The sequence below is a fragment of the Schistocerca piceifrons genome, chromosome 7, assembly GCF_021461385.2.
Source record: "Schistocerca piceifrons isolate TAMUIC-IGC-003096 chromosome 7, iqSchPice1.1, whole genome shotgun sequence".
NCBI classification, from domain to species: domain Eukaryota; kingdom Metazoa; phylum Arthropoda; class Insecta; order Orthoptera; family Acrididae; genus Schistocerca; species Schistocerca piceifrons.
This window is the reverse complement of record NC_060144.1, coordinates 349,961,747-349,979,872: the sequence shown is the minus strand read 5'-3', so window position 1 is coordinate 349,979,872 and position 18,126 is coordinate 349,961,747. Positions and strand designations below refer to the sequence as shown.

The 18,126-nt window shown below is 38.8% G+C and overlaps 1 protein-coding gene across 1 annotated transcript in view; it reads right to left on the bottom strand.

Moving 5' to 3' along the window:
- The window catches only part of LOC124804811 (cytochrome P450 4C1-like), a 132,201-nt gene extending 114,585 nt beyond the window's left edge, over positions 1–17,616 (bottom strand). The window contains exon 1 of the mRNA XM_047265150.1: positions 17,365–17,616. Within this exon, the coding sequence (XP_047121106.1) occupies positions 17,365–17,530 (166 nt within the window). The 5' untranslated portion in view covers positions 17,531–17,616. The remainder of the gene's footprint in view (positions 1–17,364) is intronic.
- Between the last annotated feature and the right edge of the window lie 510 nt (positions 17,617–18,126).

Here is an 18,126-nt window from a genome sequence, read left to right as displayed (position 1 = left end):
GTGATGAAGTGTGACATAAAACGTGAGGTTATTCTTGTATTCGACTATACATAGATGAAGCTTCGCTGGAATTAAAATCCAGCGAGATAATAGCAAACTTGGAAGAATGTGCAGGGTAATGTATGCATGAGGATTGTTCTTACGATGAAGAGACTATACCTCACTTCCACTGTCTACAACAGGGGTGTCCAACTCGCGGCTCGCATGTTGCCCACAGGTGCCAATGCAGTCCAAGAAGTGAGCATCTATCACACGATTGGTAAAAAAGGAAAAACATAAAAATTATGTATTTATGTAAAGTTACGATAAACTGAGTATCTAGAATCTGAAACTCCTGGCACTCGTTGCTGTTATAAAATATTCGTATTCTTCCAATCTGGCACACGTAATCTAAAAGGTTGGCCGCCCTGGTCTACATGTTCAAGATTATTTCAGTTCGACTCAGCTGGGTCCCACTGTTGCTGTCATATGATGATGTTTGGTTTGTGGGGCGCTGAACTGATCGGTTATCAACGCCCGTACCAAGTCCCAATCTTTACACAGTCCAATCCGCCACTTTCACGAATGAATTTCTGCCATAGATGACAGAACCACGTATTGTTTCGGCCGATCACCTCCACATCAACTACAAACTGGAACACGTAATCCTCCTAGTATATTGCATTGGCACAACAAATTGCTCTCGGTGTTGAAACTTTAATGTCCAGCAATGTCTCACCATGTTGATTACTACGCAATACAAAATAGAAGAAGATGAAAATAAACAGTTTACACATAAAACAGTTGGTTATAAACGATTTATAGACCCGGATCAATAACGGACTGATGTGTCACAAAACGTATAGAGAGCTCTTGGTTAAGGCTCTTGATTTGCATTCAGGAAAATCTGGCTTCCAACCTCTCTCCGATCATTTCGATGTAGACTTCTGCGTGTCACTACTTATACATTCTAGTGTAGCAATGCTTGCTTTGAATATGCTACTGCTTATTTCTTGCCTCATCCTTATCTGTTCAAGGTTGTACTCAGTCTTACATTACCTTGTTGTCGACTAGACATTACACACTTTGTTACAAAACGGACTTCGAACATTGCAGTCGAACTAGAGGCAAAAACGTGTCGCAACTGGACTTCCAGTTGGCGTGATCGGCAACGGCACGATAACAATAATTGACGTCGAACGAGGGGGGCGTGGTCGTCCTTGAACGAGAGCATCGCGCGTGACGGCGTGTGCGTGACCAAGCCTAGTGTGTGTCTTTCCGCCAGAGTCCTGCTCTGCAACTGTTTGATGTACACTGAGCATGGTAGTAACGGAAAACTGTGCGTAATCTTTTAAATTTCATTTTACGCTCATCCCGGAGAAGGAAAGCAGCATCAGAAAAACATGCGTCTGCATGTACTGTACTTTCAGTATTTTCGAAAATCCGAAAAATCATCGTTGTCATATCGCATCATTTTTCAGGTATGCATCCGGGGCACCATTATTATCTCTTTAAATATTTCGGCTGATAACCTTCCGTTCACTGCCAACGCCAGTCTGTGACCGACTTCTGATGGGGTAGGCGTGCTAATCCATTCTTCAAGACTTGGTGCAGATAACAAGTCAACGTAACAGATCCAGACACAGATCAAATGTATGTGTAAGACATAACAAGTTGCAAGCGCCAACTACAAACATAGATCTGCTCGAGAAGCCCCAAATTCAAAATGAGTCGCGTGGTTGATCGTTCATATTGCTGGCAGACGGCATATGGCAAAAATAAAGACTTGGAGCAATAATTGCAGCGAGAGCGAAGATCTGAAAAAGGCCGAGTACCGATGCCGTAGCACTGCGGAACACAGTCCTGTGCTTATGTACATCGAGAATACATTGTGTAAAATAGTAGCAGTAACAATGATTATAACTCATGAACATAAATCATTGATAATAATGGCAGTGTCCTCTGGGATCTGGGAAGGTATCTGTTACAGTAAAAAGAATGATTTCTCTGGTCCTAGGTCTATTAGAGAAAATCATCATGTATAATAAGCTCTAAAACCATTTTTATTTTCCACCTAGAATTTCTGAAACAACAGTCAAACATCTTGTGTAGGTATGCCTACTAACAATGATATCCAAATTACCTTCTTTTCTAACAATTGGCGTACTGTGTATTAATGACTCTTCACTAGTAACATCGGCAGCTGCTTGGTTAGTATTGTTTGCAAATGACAAACACATTGCAGTAAATAACAAATCAAGTATAGTTTTAGATAGATCAATTAATATATTCTTCATGGATATTAGTAAATGGCCCGTAGCCAATTTTTTGTCACTAAATATTGAAAACACGCTATACATAGTTTAAATCCTAGAGGTTTCCTCCCAGTATCTGTGCAGAATATGATGACCGACAAGAGGATACCGACAGCGTTAAGTTCTTGGGATTAAAAACTGATAATAGATTCAGGTGAGAGGAGCATATGTGGAAATGCTGCAGCACTTAAATAAATTTGTCTTTGCAATAAGGATGTTATCAGACGTCAATAAATAAAAAATCATGGACAAATCGGGTACTTTCAAACCATAGTACCTAACGGGATATTTTTCTTTTTTTGGAGGGGTCGGGGTGGGGATGGAGGGATGCGCGGGGTGTAGCTCATCAAGCCAAGGTGAAGCTTTTCCAGTCAGAAAGGTAGTAATATGAATTATTTTGATCTGAAATAAAGAACATCCTTCAGATACCTGACCGAGCGAGGTGGCGCAGTGGTTAGCACACTGGACTCGCATTCGGAAGGACGACGGTTCAATCCTGCGTCCGACCATCCTGATTTAGGTTTTCCGTGATTTCCATAAATCGCTTCAGGCAAATGTCGGGATGGTTTCTTTGACAGGGCACGGCCGAATTCCTTCCCCATCCTTCCCTAATCCGATGACACCGATGACTTCGTTGATTGGTCTCTTCCTCTAAATCAGCCGTCAGATACCTGATCAGTATATTTATTCCCTAAGGTAATCTGCCATAAATAATATAGTTGTCCAAACCAACACCACAACTCATGGTATAAAAAACCAGTAAAGACAATAATTTTCGTAAATATTTAAAGTCTCTTACTTTGATCCATAAAGTTGTCAATTAATAAAGCGAATATATTATCAATAACTTTTCAACAGCAATAAAAAGTTTAACTGATACTGAAGTTTAGTTTGAGAGGGTCCTAAAGGATATTTTGGTGTATAACTGCTACTGCTCCGTTGACGAATTTCCTATGTAGCACCGACTGATGTGTACACATTACTAATAGTAAGTACTGAAACTTCCCCTGTGAATGTAAAGAATGACTGTAAACTTCTACGTTACTTGATAATGAAACAGCTGAACAAAAATGAACGTACTGAGACAATTCTCTCTTTACTTATTCTGATCGTCACTAACCTGACACACAATATTTTTAGCGCAACACAATCTGACTTTTAATAATCCCTACAAAAGAATGGCACTGACTAACAATAACCTACACCTTTTCATGAATCACTTACCTCACAAAAATCTTCGTTACTCGAACTACTGCAATACAGCGAGCGCCAATACTGCCAGCTAAGTAAAAGATTCTAACTGACAGGCACAGTTAGCAAATGAAAGATTTTGATAGAGAACAAACAATGTATTTACCTAAATAGTGTTCAAAAGTCATAATATGTCTTACAAATTTCCTTTTACTGACGGACACACGTCCAGATCGTCAGTTCATAGTAACCTCTCAAAACTCTGGCATCTCTCTCCCGACGTCCACCACTGCTGGCGGCTCACCTCCAACTGCCCAACACTACGCGCTGTTCGCATCCAACTGTCCAACGCTACATAACGGAATATTCCAACAATGAGACCAACCAGCCACAGACTGCACACAGCGCAGTCAGCGATTTTCATACAGAGCACTACGTGGCGTTACCAACATAAAAACCTAAACAGCCTACTTACAGTATCAGAAATCGTGAGTGTTAGCAAAAATCTGGATTCTACACATAGTCAGTGCAGTAATGTGATCAATGTAAATAAGTGTTATAAACTGATTTTCTCTTTGATGATGTATGTTTATGTTGTTGTTGTGGTCTTCAGTCCTGAGACTGGTTTGATGCTGCTCTCCATGCTACTCTATCCTGTGCTAGCTTCTTCGTCTCCCAGTACCTACTGCAACCTACATCCTTCTGAATCAGCTTAGTGTATTCATCTCTTGGTTCCCCTCTACGATTTTTACACTCCACGCTGCCCTCCAATACTAAACTGGTGATCCCTCAATGCTTCAGAACAAGTCCTACCAACGGAACCCTTCTTCTATTCACGTTGTGCCACAAAATCCTCCTATCCCCAATTCTATTCAATACTTCCTCATTAGTTAAGAGATCTACCCATTCAGCATTCAGCATTCTTCTGTAGCACCACATTTCGAAAGCTTCTTTTCTCTTCTATTCTTTTCTTTTCTCTCTCTATTCTTTTCTCTCTCTATTTATCGTCCATGTTTCACTTCCATACATGGCAACACTTCACACAAATACTTTCAGAAACGACTTCCTAACACTTAAATCTATACTCTATGTTAACAAATTTCTCTTCTTCAGAAACGCTTTCCTTTCCATTCTCAGTCTACATTTTATATCCTCCCAACTTCGACCATCATTAGTTAGTTTGCTCCCCTAATAGCAAAACTCCTTTACTACTTTACGTGTCTCATTTCCTAATCTAATTCCCTGAGCATCACCCGACTTAACTCGACTACATTCCATTATCCTCGTTTTGTTTTTGTAGAAGTTCATCTTACATCCTCCTTCCAAGACACTGTCCATTCCGATCAACTGCTTTTCCAGGTCCTTTGCTGTCTCTGACAGCATTACAGTATCATCGGCGAACCTCAAACTTTTTATTTCTTCTCCATGGATTTTACTACCTACTCCGAATTTTTCTTTTGTTTCCTTTACTGCTTGTTCAATATACAGATTGAATAACATCGAGGAGAGGCTACAACCCTGTCTCACTCCCATCCCAACCACTGCTTCCCTTTCATGTCCCTCGCCTCTTATAACAGCCATCCAGTTTCTGCACAAATTGTAAATAGCCTTTCGCTCCCTGTATTTTACTCCTGCCACCGTCAGAATTTGAAAGAGAGTGTTCCAGTCAACATTGTCAAAAACTTTCTCGACAAATGCTAGAAACGTAGGTTTGCCTATCCTTAATCTATCTTCTAAGATAAGTCGTAGGGTCAGTATTACCTCAAGTTATAATGGTCGCCCAATCGTTGATATTCCTATATTTGCACTATATCATTCCAATATACGAAGCTTGTTAGCACTTGATATAGAGAATTGGGTTGGCGCCATTAAATTGTATTTTAGTAGTTGCTGCTGTTGCAGGCTGGTTCACTGCTGTATCTTGATGTTAATGTTGGCTCTATATGTATTCGTCTAGGGGTAAAAAGATGAGGTCCCGTGTTGTTGATGTGCTTGTTGATAAATAATAAACGACAGCATAGGTCAACTATTTATTATCATGGTAGCCATCTTATCTCCGCTGACCACCCAGAGACGTTGTCACAGTACAGAGTAACACTTTTTTTACAACATCTTTCCATTGTTTTTCCACATAAGACAATAACATACACACTTTACAAAAGTTCTATCAAGACTGAGTTGACGGGGCTTCTTGCTGCTTGTATTTATAACCCCGTCAAAGAACTCCTAAGAAGAGATGTGATTTACACGTCAGGCATCGATCTGTTATCGTAATTTGTGCAAATTTACATCGAGTGACATAAGTGAACAGGACATTAAAATGACAGACAGGTTTGTCAACTTGTCAGAACAATTCTTTCTTGCAAAAAGGTCGCTTTTCAAAGGTACATCTATTGACTTCTGTCATTTGCATACATAAGTAAATAATGTGAATCATTAAAAATTACAGGGTCCTCGTTTAAAGTAGATGTGCTTACGTGAACAGTGAGTGAAAACAGTCCAAGTGAATAATTAGTTTTCACTGCGTAATTTTTATTTAAGGAGATCGAAAATACGTAAGTTGATCAATATTATTCGTATTTCATATTAATAATATCATTTGAATATAGTGTTTTTACATAATGACATCTGCTGTATCAGTGTTCAAGTGATGTTAACTTTAGTGTCATTGAATTATTAATTATATTTTAATGGGTTGACTGTTTATGTAGACATGTTATGCAATCATTGCTAACATACACAATTACTTTTCTGTTGATTGGCGACTCCATGTTGTCTTGTGCACTACGACCAGATAACAGGTATACTTGAAAAAAGAGACAGCATTGGTCGTATATTTTTTACTATTGTAAAATCGATTTTCTGTCACTGAGTGACCATCTTCAGTGCTAGAAGTTAAAAATTTTTTCACATTACGATCAGAGAGTACAACATAGAAAATCACAATTTCATCTGCATATGAACATAACACTTGTTAGAAACAAACCTATATTGTATAACTTAAATTGGGATGCAATGTTGTCACTAAGCTTACGGCAATCACATAGACTGAGGTGGCTGTTTACCTGCACTTGTTCAGCAGACCTCGGTGTGACGGGGCTTGACACGCCCTCTATGTGACATGTGTCACGTGAAGACATAGTATTATTGGTTTTGCGAATTATTAACACTAAATAACTCTTGTACTTTTGTGAATGGTGTAGTAATTCAAATTTAAAATGTACGTACAACACATAGCAGACGCAGGAGAACATCTAAAATATATTGGCATATTCTTTTTTATAAACTATAAAACATAAAATAGATCGATAAGTTGTTAGAGTGCAGAACATATAAAAAGCAAAAGATAATGCCAAAGAATAATAAATGAACAACATAAAAAGAGGCGCAGCACAGGTCTTTCTTAAAAAACGTAACACAGACCATCTGGCATGGGAAGTCAAAAGTACAACGTTCGTAATTTATGTAACAATCGTTAATACCAAGGAGTCAAATATATAAAAAATAATAACGTTAATACTAAGGAGCCAAATATATAAAAAATAATCACAGTACGAAACTGCCGTTACTTAATAATTAAAATGCCGTGCAAATATAAGGTGCGAACAAGTAGTATACATCAATCATCGAGAAACCATCGTGAGGAAGGACAAATAATAGTGTCACTTATACCAAAATGTACATCGTACTTTAGAGAAATTAAACATAGACTATGCACGATATCCAGCACTTATTCAAATAGCAAAAGAATTGTTAACATACATTAAAAATAATTACGTAAAGTGATAACCGGTCTGTATTACTTTGTGTCAACGCCTACGAGATGTCGACTGTCGTAAAATTATGTTCAGTAGGTGTCCATAAGTTCTGTAAATTACAGAACAAAAAAGAAAGAAGCATCTTTTAAAATATCGAAATTAGTAATGTTATTAAAACAAACTGAAAACATGTGTGTCAATGTGTTGAGATAGTTGAAATAGCGGCCATTATACGTGTTCTCGTAGCGACTATGACTGAGGCGTTGTATATAAGGGATAACAAGCAGCTGACTATGAATTGCAAATTGTGATAAATGACCACAAGTTGACCTTACTTCACAGTAAATCGGAGAAGCATTCCCAAAAATGTGTGCTTCTCGATATCGTTTGCTCGTTAAGCAGCGCGATATCTGTAGCTTTATTATGACAAAAGATCTCCATCTCTTCCATAAGGTCGAGAAGGCGACCTTTTTTACCCTTGTGCAACAATTTCAATTGCGATGTCAAATCTGGAGTTGTATGACCAGTTGCTACCAGATGGGCTGCGAAATTCGATTTTTCAGCAATATCTTTCGTCTGAAGTGCAACGTGCTCACGGAACCTTGTTTCTAATTTTCGTCCTGTTTGCCCTATGTAACCTGCATTACACGTGGCACACATAAGTTTGTAAACACCTGATTCATGTAAGACTTTACGTTCATGAATGTTATTCCTTAAAAGCACGCCCAGTCTGTTCGCCGTCGAGAAACCTACATTAATATTTCTCTTCTTGAATACACTGGCAATTTTATTGCTAATGGGACCATAGAAAGGCAATGTGATAAATTTTTGATTTTTAGTTTCGCTTGTCTCATTCCGCCTTAAATTGTCTTTACTATATTTTTTGGCTGTCATCTCATCAATGTTCATGACATATTTCAACGGGTAATTATTATTTCTCCCAATTTGTTTAACTATGTTTAACTCTTTCTCATGGTTTTTCTTAGAGAATGGTAATCGGAACATACGATGAAATGCAAAGTGGAAAAACGCTTTTTTGTGTTGGTCTGGGTGTTGTGAACGATAATCTAAGATGATATCTGTGAATGTTGATTTTCTGTAAATGTCAAATGTATGTTTTCCATTTTCCCTTCCAATGGTTAGGTCTAAAAAATTAATGACTCCATTCTATTCTTTTTCAACTGTGAAAGCAATTTTGTTTTGTAAGCTATTAAATGTACTGACGACTTCGTCAATATCAGATTGACTACCATTAATAAGCAATAGCGTGTCGTCTACATATCTATAGTAGTATACGATCTTTTTAGCTACTGTTGGAAAATCTTTTAGTAATTTCAATTCAAGATAGTTAATAAAAATGTCTGCCATAATCCCTGATACAGAGTTTTCCATGCTGAGTCCGTCTTTTTGGACATAAATTTTATCGTTAAATGTGAAGTAGTTATATTTTAAGCAGAATGATAATAATTCTATGAACTCGGTTATTTCCACGCTGGACATATTACTGTGGTTTCTGAAATTTTTAAGAAAGACCTGTGTTGCGCCTCTTTTTATGTTGTTCATTTATTATTCTTTGGCATTATCTTTTGCTTTTTATATGTTCTGCACTCTAACAACTTATCGATCTATTTTATGTTTTATAGTTTATAAAAAAGAATATGCCAATGTATTTTAGATATTCTCCTGCGTTTGCTACGTGTTGTACGTACATTTTAAATTTGAATTACTACACCATTCACAAAAGTACAAGAGTTATTTAGTGTTAATAATTCGCAAAACCAATAATACTATGTCTTCACGTGACACATGTCACATAGAGGGCGTGTCAAGCCCCGTCACACTGAGGTCTGCTGAACAAGTGCAGGTAAACAGCCACCTCAGTCTATGTGATTGCCGTAAGCTTAGTGACAACAGTGCATCCCAATTTAAGTTATACAATATATGTTTGTTTCTAACAAGTGTTATGTTCATATGCAGATGTAATTGTGATTTTCTATGTTGTACTCTCTGATCGTAATGTGAAAAAATTTTTAACTTCTAGCACTGAAGATGGTCACTCAGTGACAGAAAATCGATTTTACAATAGTAAAAAATATACGACCAATGCTGTCTCTTTTTTCAAGTATACTTTCCTGTTATCATAATTGCTAGTTAAACTGGTTGAATTAGGAGGGTATCGCATACTTCGTTACAATAAAGCCTTTAATAGGTTCCGTTACAACGAGTTCCAATATTTCTAAGGAATCCAAACTGATCTTCCCCGAGGTCACCTTCTACCAGTTTTTCCATTCGTCTGTAAAGAATTCGCGTTAGTATTTTGCAGCCGTGACTTATTAAACTGACAGTTTGGTAATTTCACATCTGTCAACACCTGATTTTTTGGGATTGGAATTACTATAGCCGGCCGCTGGTGACCGAGCGGTTCTGGCGCTACAGTATGGAACCGCGCGACCGCTACGGTCGCAGGTTCGAATCCTGCCTCGGGCATGGATGTGTGTGTTGTCCTTAGGTTAGTTAGGTTTAAGTAGTTCTAAGTTCTAGGGGACTGATGACCTCCGAAGTTATGTCCCATAGTGCTCAGAGCCATTTGAACCATTTATCATTACGTCAGTAAACAATTTTCAAAGCGACTATTAAATTTTAGATTATTTGCGCATTTAAGACCTCAGCAGTTGAGTCCCATAGTGCTCAGAGCCATTTGAACCATTTTGAATTATTATATTCTTCTTGAAGTCTGAGGGTATTTCGCCTGTCTCATACATCTTGCTCACCAGATGGTAGAGTTTTGTCAGGACTGGCTCTCCCAAGGCTAAAAGTAGTTCTAGTGGAATGTTGTCTACTCCCGTGGCCTTGTTTCGACTCAGGTCTGTCAGTGCTCTGTCAAACTCTTCACGCAGTATCATATCTCTCATTTCATCTTCATCTTCTTCCATTTCCATAATATTGTCCTGAAGTACATCGCCCTTGTATAGACCCTCTATATACTCCTTCCAACTTCCTGTTTTCCCTTCTTTGCTTGGAATTGGGTTTCCATCTGAGCTCTTGATATTCATACAAGTGGTTCTCTTTTCTCCAAAGGTTCCTTTAATTTTCCTGTAAGCTGTATCTATCGTACCCCTAGTGAGATAAGCCTCTAAATCCTTTCATTTGTCCGCTAGCCATTCCTCCTCAGCCATTTTACACTTCCTGTCGAACTCATTTTTGAGACGTTTGTATTCCTTTTTGTCTACTTCATTTACTGCATTTTTATATTTTCTCCTTTCAACAATTAAAATTAATGGTTTTTCTGTTACCCAAGGATTACTATTAGCCCTCGTCTTTTTACCTACTTGATCCTCTGCTGCCTTCACTACTTCATCCCTCAAACCTACGCATTCTTCTTCTACTGTATTTCTTTCCTCCATTCCTGTCAATTGTTCCCTTATGCTCTCCCTGAAATTTGTACAACCTCTGGTTTAGTCAGTTTATCCAGATGTCATCTTCTTAAATTCCCACCTTTTTGCAGTTTCTTCAGTTTTAATCTACAGTTCATAACCAATAGATTGTGGTCAGAGACCATATCTGCCGCTGGAAATGTTTTACAATTTAAAAACTGGTTCCTAACTGTCTTACCATTATATAATCTACTTAATATCTTCTAGCATCTCCAGACTTCTTCCAAGTATACAACCTTCTTTCACGATTCTTGAACCAAGTGTTAGCTATGATTAAGATATGGTCTGTGCAAAATTCTACCAGGCGGCTACCTCTTTCATTTCTTATCCCCAGTCCATAGTCACCTACTACGTTTCTTTCTCTTCGTTTTCCTACTATCGAATTCCAGTCACCCATGACTATTATATTTTCGTGTCCCTTCACTATCTGAATATCTTCTTTTACCTCATCATACATTTCATCAATTTCATCATCATCTGCAGAGCTAGTTGGCATATAAGCTTGTACTACTGTAGTAGGCGTGGGCTTCGTGTCTATCTTGGCCACAGTAATGCGTTCACTATGCTGTTTGTAGTAGCTTACCCGCACTCCTATTTTTTTATTTATTATTGAACCGACTCCTGCATTACTTCTATTTGATTTCGTATTTATAAGCCAGTATTCACCTGACCAAAAGTCTTGTTCCTCCTGCCACCGAACTTCACTAATTCCCGCTATATCTAACTTTAAACTATCCATTTCCCTCTTTAAATTTTCTAACCTACCTACCCGATTAAGGGATCTGACATTTCACACTCCGATCCGTAGAACGCCAGTTTCCTTTCTCCTGATAACGACGTCCTCGTGAGTATTCCCCGCCCGGAGATCCGAATGGGCGCCTATTTTACCTCCACAATATTTTCACCAAGAGGAAGCCATCATCATTTAACCATACAGTAAAGCTGCATGCCCTCGGGAAAAATTACGGCTGTAGTTTCCACTTGCTTTCAGCCGTTCGCAGTGCCAGCGCAGCAAGGCCGTTTTGGTTATTGTTACAAGGCCAGATCAGTCGTCCATCAAGACTGTTGCTCTGCAACTACTGAAAAGGTTGCTGCCCCTCTTCAGGAACAAGTTTTTTTTCTGGCTTCTCAACAGATACCCCTCCGTTGTGGTTGCACCTACGGTACGGCTATCTGCATCGCTGAGGCACGCAAACTCCCCACCAACGGCAAGGTCCATGGTTCGTGGGGGGAGGGGGGGGGGTTAATGGTTATAGTAGCCTAAAAATTATCGTATGCACCTTTGTGGTTGCAAATTTAAATGTTTTAGAATATATTTGTAACTAGTAATTTTTGAGAACATTTCTCTTTGATTAAAGCGGATTTTGTATTACTTAAATTGCCATTTAGATGGAAATATGCTTAAAATCTTTGGTCTTTCTCATATACATGAGGATCATTTCACGTAGGATCCGTAGAAGGGCATCTCTGAGGATCTCATCACAATCAATCTGTGGAACAGAAAGTACATCTAACCCTTCAGTCCTCCCTGTGTGCACAGTTCAGTGCAGAACCCTGCAGCATTTAAGAAAAAGCTGAATCACTTCCCTCTGTCCATTTGACAGCTTTTCCTAAAAAAAAATTAACGTTTATGGCTAGTTTTCCTCTCCGAAACGGTAAACCAAAAGCTCCCATCGTCCCCCAGTTAGGTTTATTTCCCATTTCAGTTCTCAATCAATCACGCTGCTTCCTTTTACCTTAAATTCGGTACCTGCGCTTTACTTTAGGATCTATTTCGCATGTTCCTCTGCCCTTTCTTTCATATCCATTGATGCTAACGCTCATATTGAGTCGGAGCATAAGTTCATAGCGTTTTTACATAAGTTTAATAAACTCAACAGAGACTTTAGGCGATCAATAATATATTTTCCTTCACTATTTGCAGCAGGCTGATAACGCTGGAGTAACATTTCGATTCAGCGTCTAGAAATAACGCGGTTTTGAGGCAAGACACTCGTGTAGCGATGTTCGGAGTCAATTTTCATCCGGAAAGGTAGTTCCTTGAAGGCTGTTCGATACAGAGAGAGAAAGGTGAAAATCTGAGTGCGCAAGATCAGGTGAGTAAGATGGGTGCGGAATGACTTCCCAGCCCGTATCCTTTGTATTGTTTTTGTCAGTCTAGGAGGATGCGGGCGGGCTTTATCCTGGAACAGCATCACTTCACAAAGTCTATCTGGAGGTTGTTTCGGATTGCTTCTGCAAGACGTCTCAGTTGTTGACAATAAATGTCAGCAGTGATGGCTATACCTTCGAGAAGCAATTCGTAGCACACTATATAGTTGCTATTCCATCAAATGGAGAACATTATCTTTGACCGGGGAGTCGCTGCTTTGTTTGGGATCGACTATGACTTTCTTTTCCTTATGTTAGCATATAGACACCATTTCTCATCACCAGTAAAGATACTGGACGGGACTGGTCGGTGTTCATCACGAGCCAATTGATGACGGTAGAGCAGTGACGCATATACGGACACCAGCTGATTTTTGGGGTTTAGAGTATGCGGTACGGCCAAACCCGATTTTTGAACCTTCTCCACTGCATGCAAATATTACACAATGGTGGAACGATCACTGTTCTTCATATGCGCCAGTTCTCGGGTGCACTGACGCAAACCATTGTTGATTAATGCGTTTAAACAATCTTCGTCAAACCCTGAAGGTCTTCCTGAAGGTGGAGAGTCACTAATGTCAAAACGATCCTCCTTAATACGAGAAAATGACATTACTCACATACACGGGGCAAATGTTTCTAGGTGCCGCCATTGCTGTCAACCCACTGTTGGTCTCAAGTAGAAGAACAGATCGTAAATGTTCCGATTTCTTCACTTGGCATTCCTATTCCTAGCGTCCATTCCTCCACTCACTATTTACAAATGTTATAATGACAATATTTAAACTCAAACAGCAACAGTTAACCATAAATAAAAATGATAATCGTTAAGTAAACTCATAGCAACCGAAATACCAACATGCAAAACAAAAACGCTACGAACTTATGCACCAACCTGCTAGTTTAAGTCAACAAGTCTTTAATTCGACTTTGGTATTGTATTGTGTTTCTTTCCGCTTTGTTTGCTACTAGTGGTACATTAACCAGCATGACACCCTTTTATGTAACTTTGTTCGTCACGACAATATGAACATCAGCACCCTACACTTTGCATTCGGTAATCCACTTCGTCCCCTCCAGACCTGTAAGCGCATCATAGAGTTCCATTCACATAAAAAGGAAGTTATTAAAAACATGACACAAAATGGACTTTGTTCTGTACTAGCACAAGTGCAGGTACCTGTGGAACATTACACGTCCAATTGGTAATGCTGGCGGTAAACAAATGGAAACACAAAGATACAGTATACCAGTCATTCAGATATACATCTTCAGTTGAAGGTTTGTGTGGGTCGACGAAGAGCAGGTAGAAGTACTACTCGCCTATGAAGAACGGAAGTTAGCAGATCAGTAACTGCAATAGCATTTTATTTGTTTACAGTACTGATACGTTTTTACAGTTCAATAGTGCTTTTAAACAATATGTCGCGCACAGTACAAGGAGTGCACTGGGTGCTATTACAGAAGAGTGAAAGACCAAGCCGATTACCGAACACAAAATATAGGGTGATATTTAAGAAAGACGCACTGTTTCACATCTTCGTCACGAACTAAGCTACAACAACGGCAATCACACTGATTAATGTTCCCCTGGTAGGTAAAGGACATTTGTTAAATACATTTTATGTTTCACTTCTGGACAAAATGTTACTCTGGATGATCAAGATAAACAGGACACAAATATATATTGGATGTAACTTACTACATGCTTGTCTTATTAAATGTTTTATACAACATTATATTATATTACATTACATCAGTACTTGTTCCATAGATCAAATTTACTGATATATTTATCACTAAAATTTGCAGTTACCCTAACTGTTTCAGTAGATCATCAATGTGTTTCTTCCAAATCAATTTCTGATCAATGCGCACACCCAGAAATACTGAATATTCAGCCTTAGCAATAGACCTTTCTCCAGAGTCTATATTTATCAATGGTGTTATGACATTTACTGTACAGAATTTTATGTACTGTGTTTTCTCAAAATTTAATGAGAGTCCATTTGCAGAGAACCACATAATAATTTTCTAAAAGACGTTATTTACAATTCACTCAGCTAACTCTTGTTTGTCGGGCGTGATTACTATACTTGTATCATCAGAAAAAAGAACCAGTTTTGCATCTTCATGAACGTAGAATGGCAAGTTGAATGTCAGGTTAGAAGTAAGATAGAGTCTGATTACCCATATATGGCCAGATTGAATGAAAAAGGAAATTAAATTTACGTCTTTACAAATAATTTTCTTAATTGTGAACAGCATGTGCATACAATCATTAATGGAGGTCGTGTCGCTATTTGGTATTGCCAAAAGTTACGTTACTCTCTACTATGTCTTGCCTATCCTTGTAAACATTTTCGGCTTAAGAACATAACAGACATTACCGGCCAGAAAAAGAATTTCTACAAGTAATTTTTAATACAGGCATCACTCGTGCTGCAGTTCCAGTATTCTGCCTTCTAAAATCAACTGAACCACCCAGAAGAGGATTGCAGGGAGTCGGTTGAAAGGTCGATAATTAAGCTGTTTTAGCAGTTGCAATGATGCCACTCAGTGACCAAAATTATTTTATCCAAAATGTTTAGCAAAGTGTTTGGGGACAAGTCGAAAATCAATAAGTTACAGCCCATATTTCTCAAGTCTATTGACGTGGTCAGTTCTAGTGTCCGATTCCGCACATCGACTTTGAGCAATGACGTCATACCTGAAACAGAGAAGCTACATAGAGGCAATCTCTGAAAGCGACTGATCACATTCATAAACAAACGGATGTAGCGTACGATAAAATTACACAGTTCGCGTGATTAATTACTTGGACATAAATTGTACTGACAAGAATAAAAGGTAACGAAAATAAACAAGAATAGCAAAAGAGGAGTATACATGTCAGAAAAATATAATTTTCGTAATATATGTGAGTAAGAAAAGCACAGAGAACCTTTAAATCCAGTACAGTATAGTGCATGGTGAGGTCATAATATTATGAATCAGCGTTAACTTTTAATACTAGTTGTTAAATCTACACATATAATGAAATTTGACAAAAAGTAGGGTCTAACAAATACTGAAATCGGTAATTGGAACTCACCTATATAGGTTAATTCTAATTACTGATTCCAACCATTCCACAGTTTGTGATTTAGATCGTTTTAACAAGTGTGTACACTAAAGTGTTACAGGATTTCTGCATACGGTATTAATATCTTCATTACTATGAAATAGAGAAAAATTTGGAAGCTGTACCTACAATACTTGTTAATTTTCGCAGTAGTTCTGAGGTCAATAAGAAATCCTACAAAAACGTAGTCCACAAATTTGCTGCATAGATGCCCATAATTACGAACAATTGAAAAGCTGGAATCGATAACGAGAACTGACCTCCTATATACGCCAATTCTTATTATCGATTCCAGCCAGTCGATGATTCCTTAATTAGATCGTTTTTTCACCAAGTGTATGCATTACAATATACGTTAATATGCTTTCTGCATTTGTAATTGCCCTCTGAACTACTGCAAAAAAGTTACTAATATTGTAATCGGTAACTTGAATTGACCTTTAGCCTATAGAAGGTCAGTTCTAGTTATCTACTGCAGTTTTTGTTATACTCCGCAGTTGTTTTAGAGACCAATTACAAATATAGAAACAGTATTGCGTTTCAGTGCATATAACTGCAAAAATAATTTACATGTGAATCATGGAGTGGTTGCAATCTGTAAGTGGAATTTACCTAAAGGGGTTAATTCTAGTTATCGATTCTAATATTCTTTGTTTTTTGTAGATATTCGTTTGTCATGTACCGGCTTTTCTTTTACAGTTTAGTGTGTCGGTTTCTCCACATTTTATACTACTCTTTCATATGTGTTGTGATTCGTTTAATTTTACCATTACTCCGATACATTCTATTTTCTCCCCACCCAAAACCCCAACTTTCCTGCGCTTCTCCCGTTAGATTCAATAATTAATATAAAATTAACGCTACTTTATAACAATATTACTTCTCTGTGTGCTTTACTGTAATGCAATTTGAAGATTCTCTGTGCTTTTTAGTCGCATAAATTACGAGAACACTTCTTACTAGAAATGAAAATTTGTTTTCAAATCTTTTTCTTAATTGTTTTCGTTATTTACAGTTCGTTTCTTTGTAATTCGTTACTAAGTAAATAACTGCGTGAACGTGATTGTAATTTTATCGTATAGTATATTTGTTTGTTTACGAATATGACCCGTTGCTTTCATAGATTGATTATACGTAGTGTCTTTGCCTTAGGTATGACGTCATTATTCAAAGCCGACGAGAGGAATCGGCCACTATAATTTATCCCATTGACGTGTATTACATAAGATATATTTCCATGACAGTGGTTATTGCTGCATCGTCTATTCAGGCGCGAGGGCAGAGAGATACAACTAGAATAAGGCTCCAAATTTCGTATACAATCTGAATTCACTTTTTGCAGCCGTGAACAACCCCCTTAACCCCAGTGCCAGATTTGTGCGCAACAATGCGCCGCACGCCACCCGCCTTACCTTCCCGAGCGATGAAGGGCACCTTGTAGGTGTTGCCTAGCAGCGGTATGGCCAGCTCTCCCGGCAGCTTGTCTATCTCGTTCCAGAGGCGCCACCTCCTGGACACGTACGCGGCGGTGAGCGCCGCCACGACAGTCACCACCAGCAGCGCCGTCACCTCCAGCATGCTGTAGCTCCCAGTTCCAGCACACTAGCACTCAAAGCGCGTGCTCGCGGCCTGCCGTCGCACTGCGCACTGCGCGATGCTCCTCGGCGGTCGCCGTATGGAGTGCCGAGCTCAGCGCAGCCCGCTATCTGTCCGTCCGGATCCCAAACTGCGACGTAACTCGGCGCTTCTTTGTGGTCTCGACGCTGATATTTGAACATTACAGTCCAATGCAGCAAGGCTCGCCACATCAGTACACTGACAATCTACCGTACTTATTTATTATTTGTTACATTTATTAGTTTCAAACAGGGTAATTTCCAAGAATGATTGCCTATCGAAGTTGGAGGGCTCCAAACGATACATATCGAACGTGCGATAGTAAATCGGTTATGGAAGTCTCGTGGCGCGCGTTACGAGTGTGATTCGAGTTGTCACTACTGCAACGACTAAAGAAAGCGTAAGAGAAGCACTTGTAAATTCAAAGGAGACGACTTACCTTACTCGTCGTCGGTGTTACCGTCTTCTGACAGACCGCGTGATGTATAAGCTACAGGGGCAATTCCTTTCTTCCCGTACCCAGGGTAAACTCTGCCAATATCGCGCAGTAATATCGG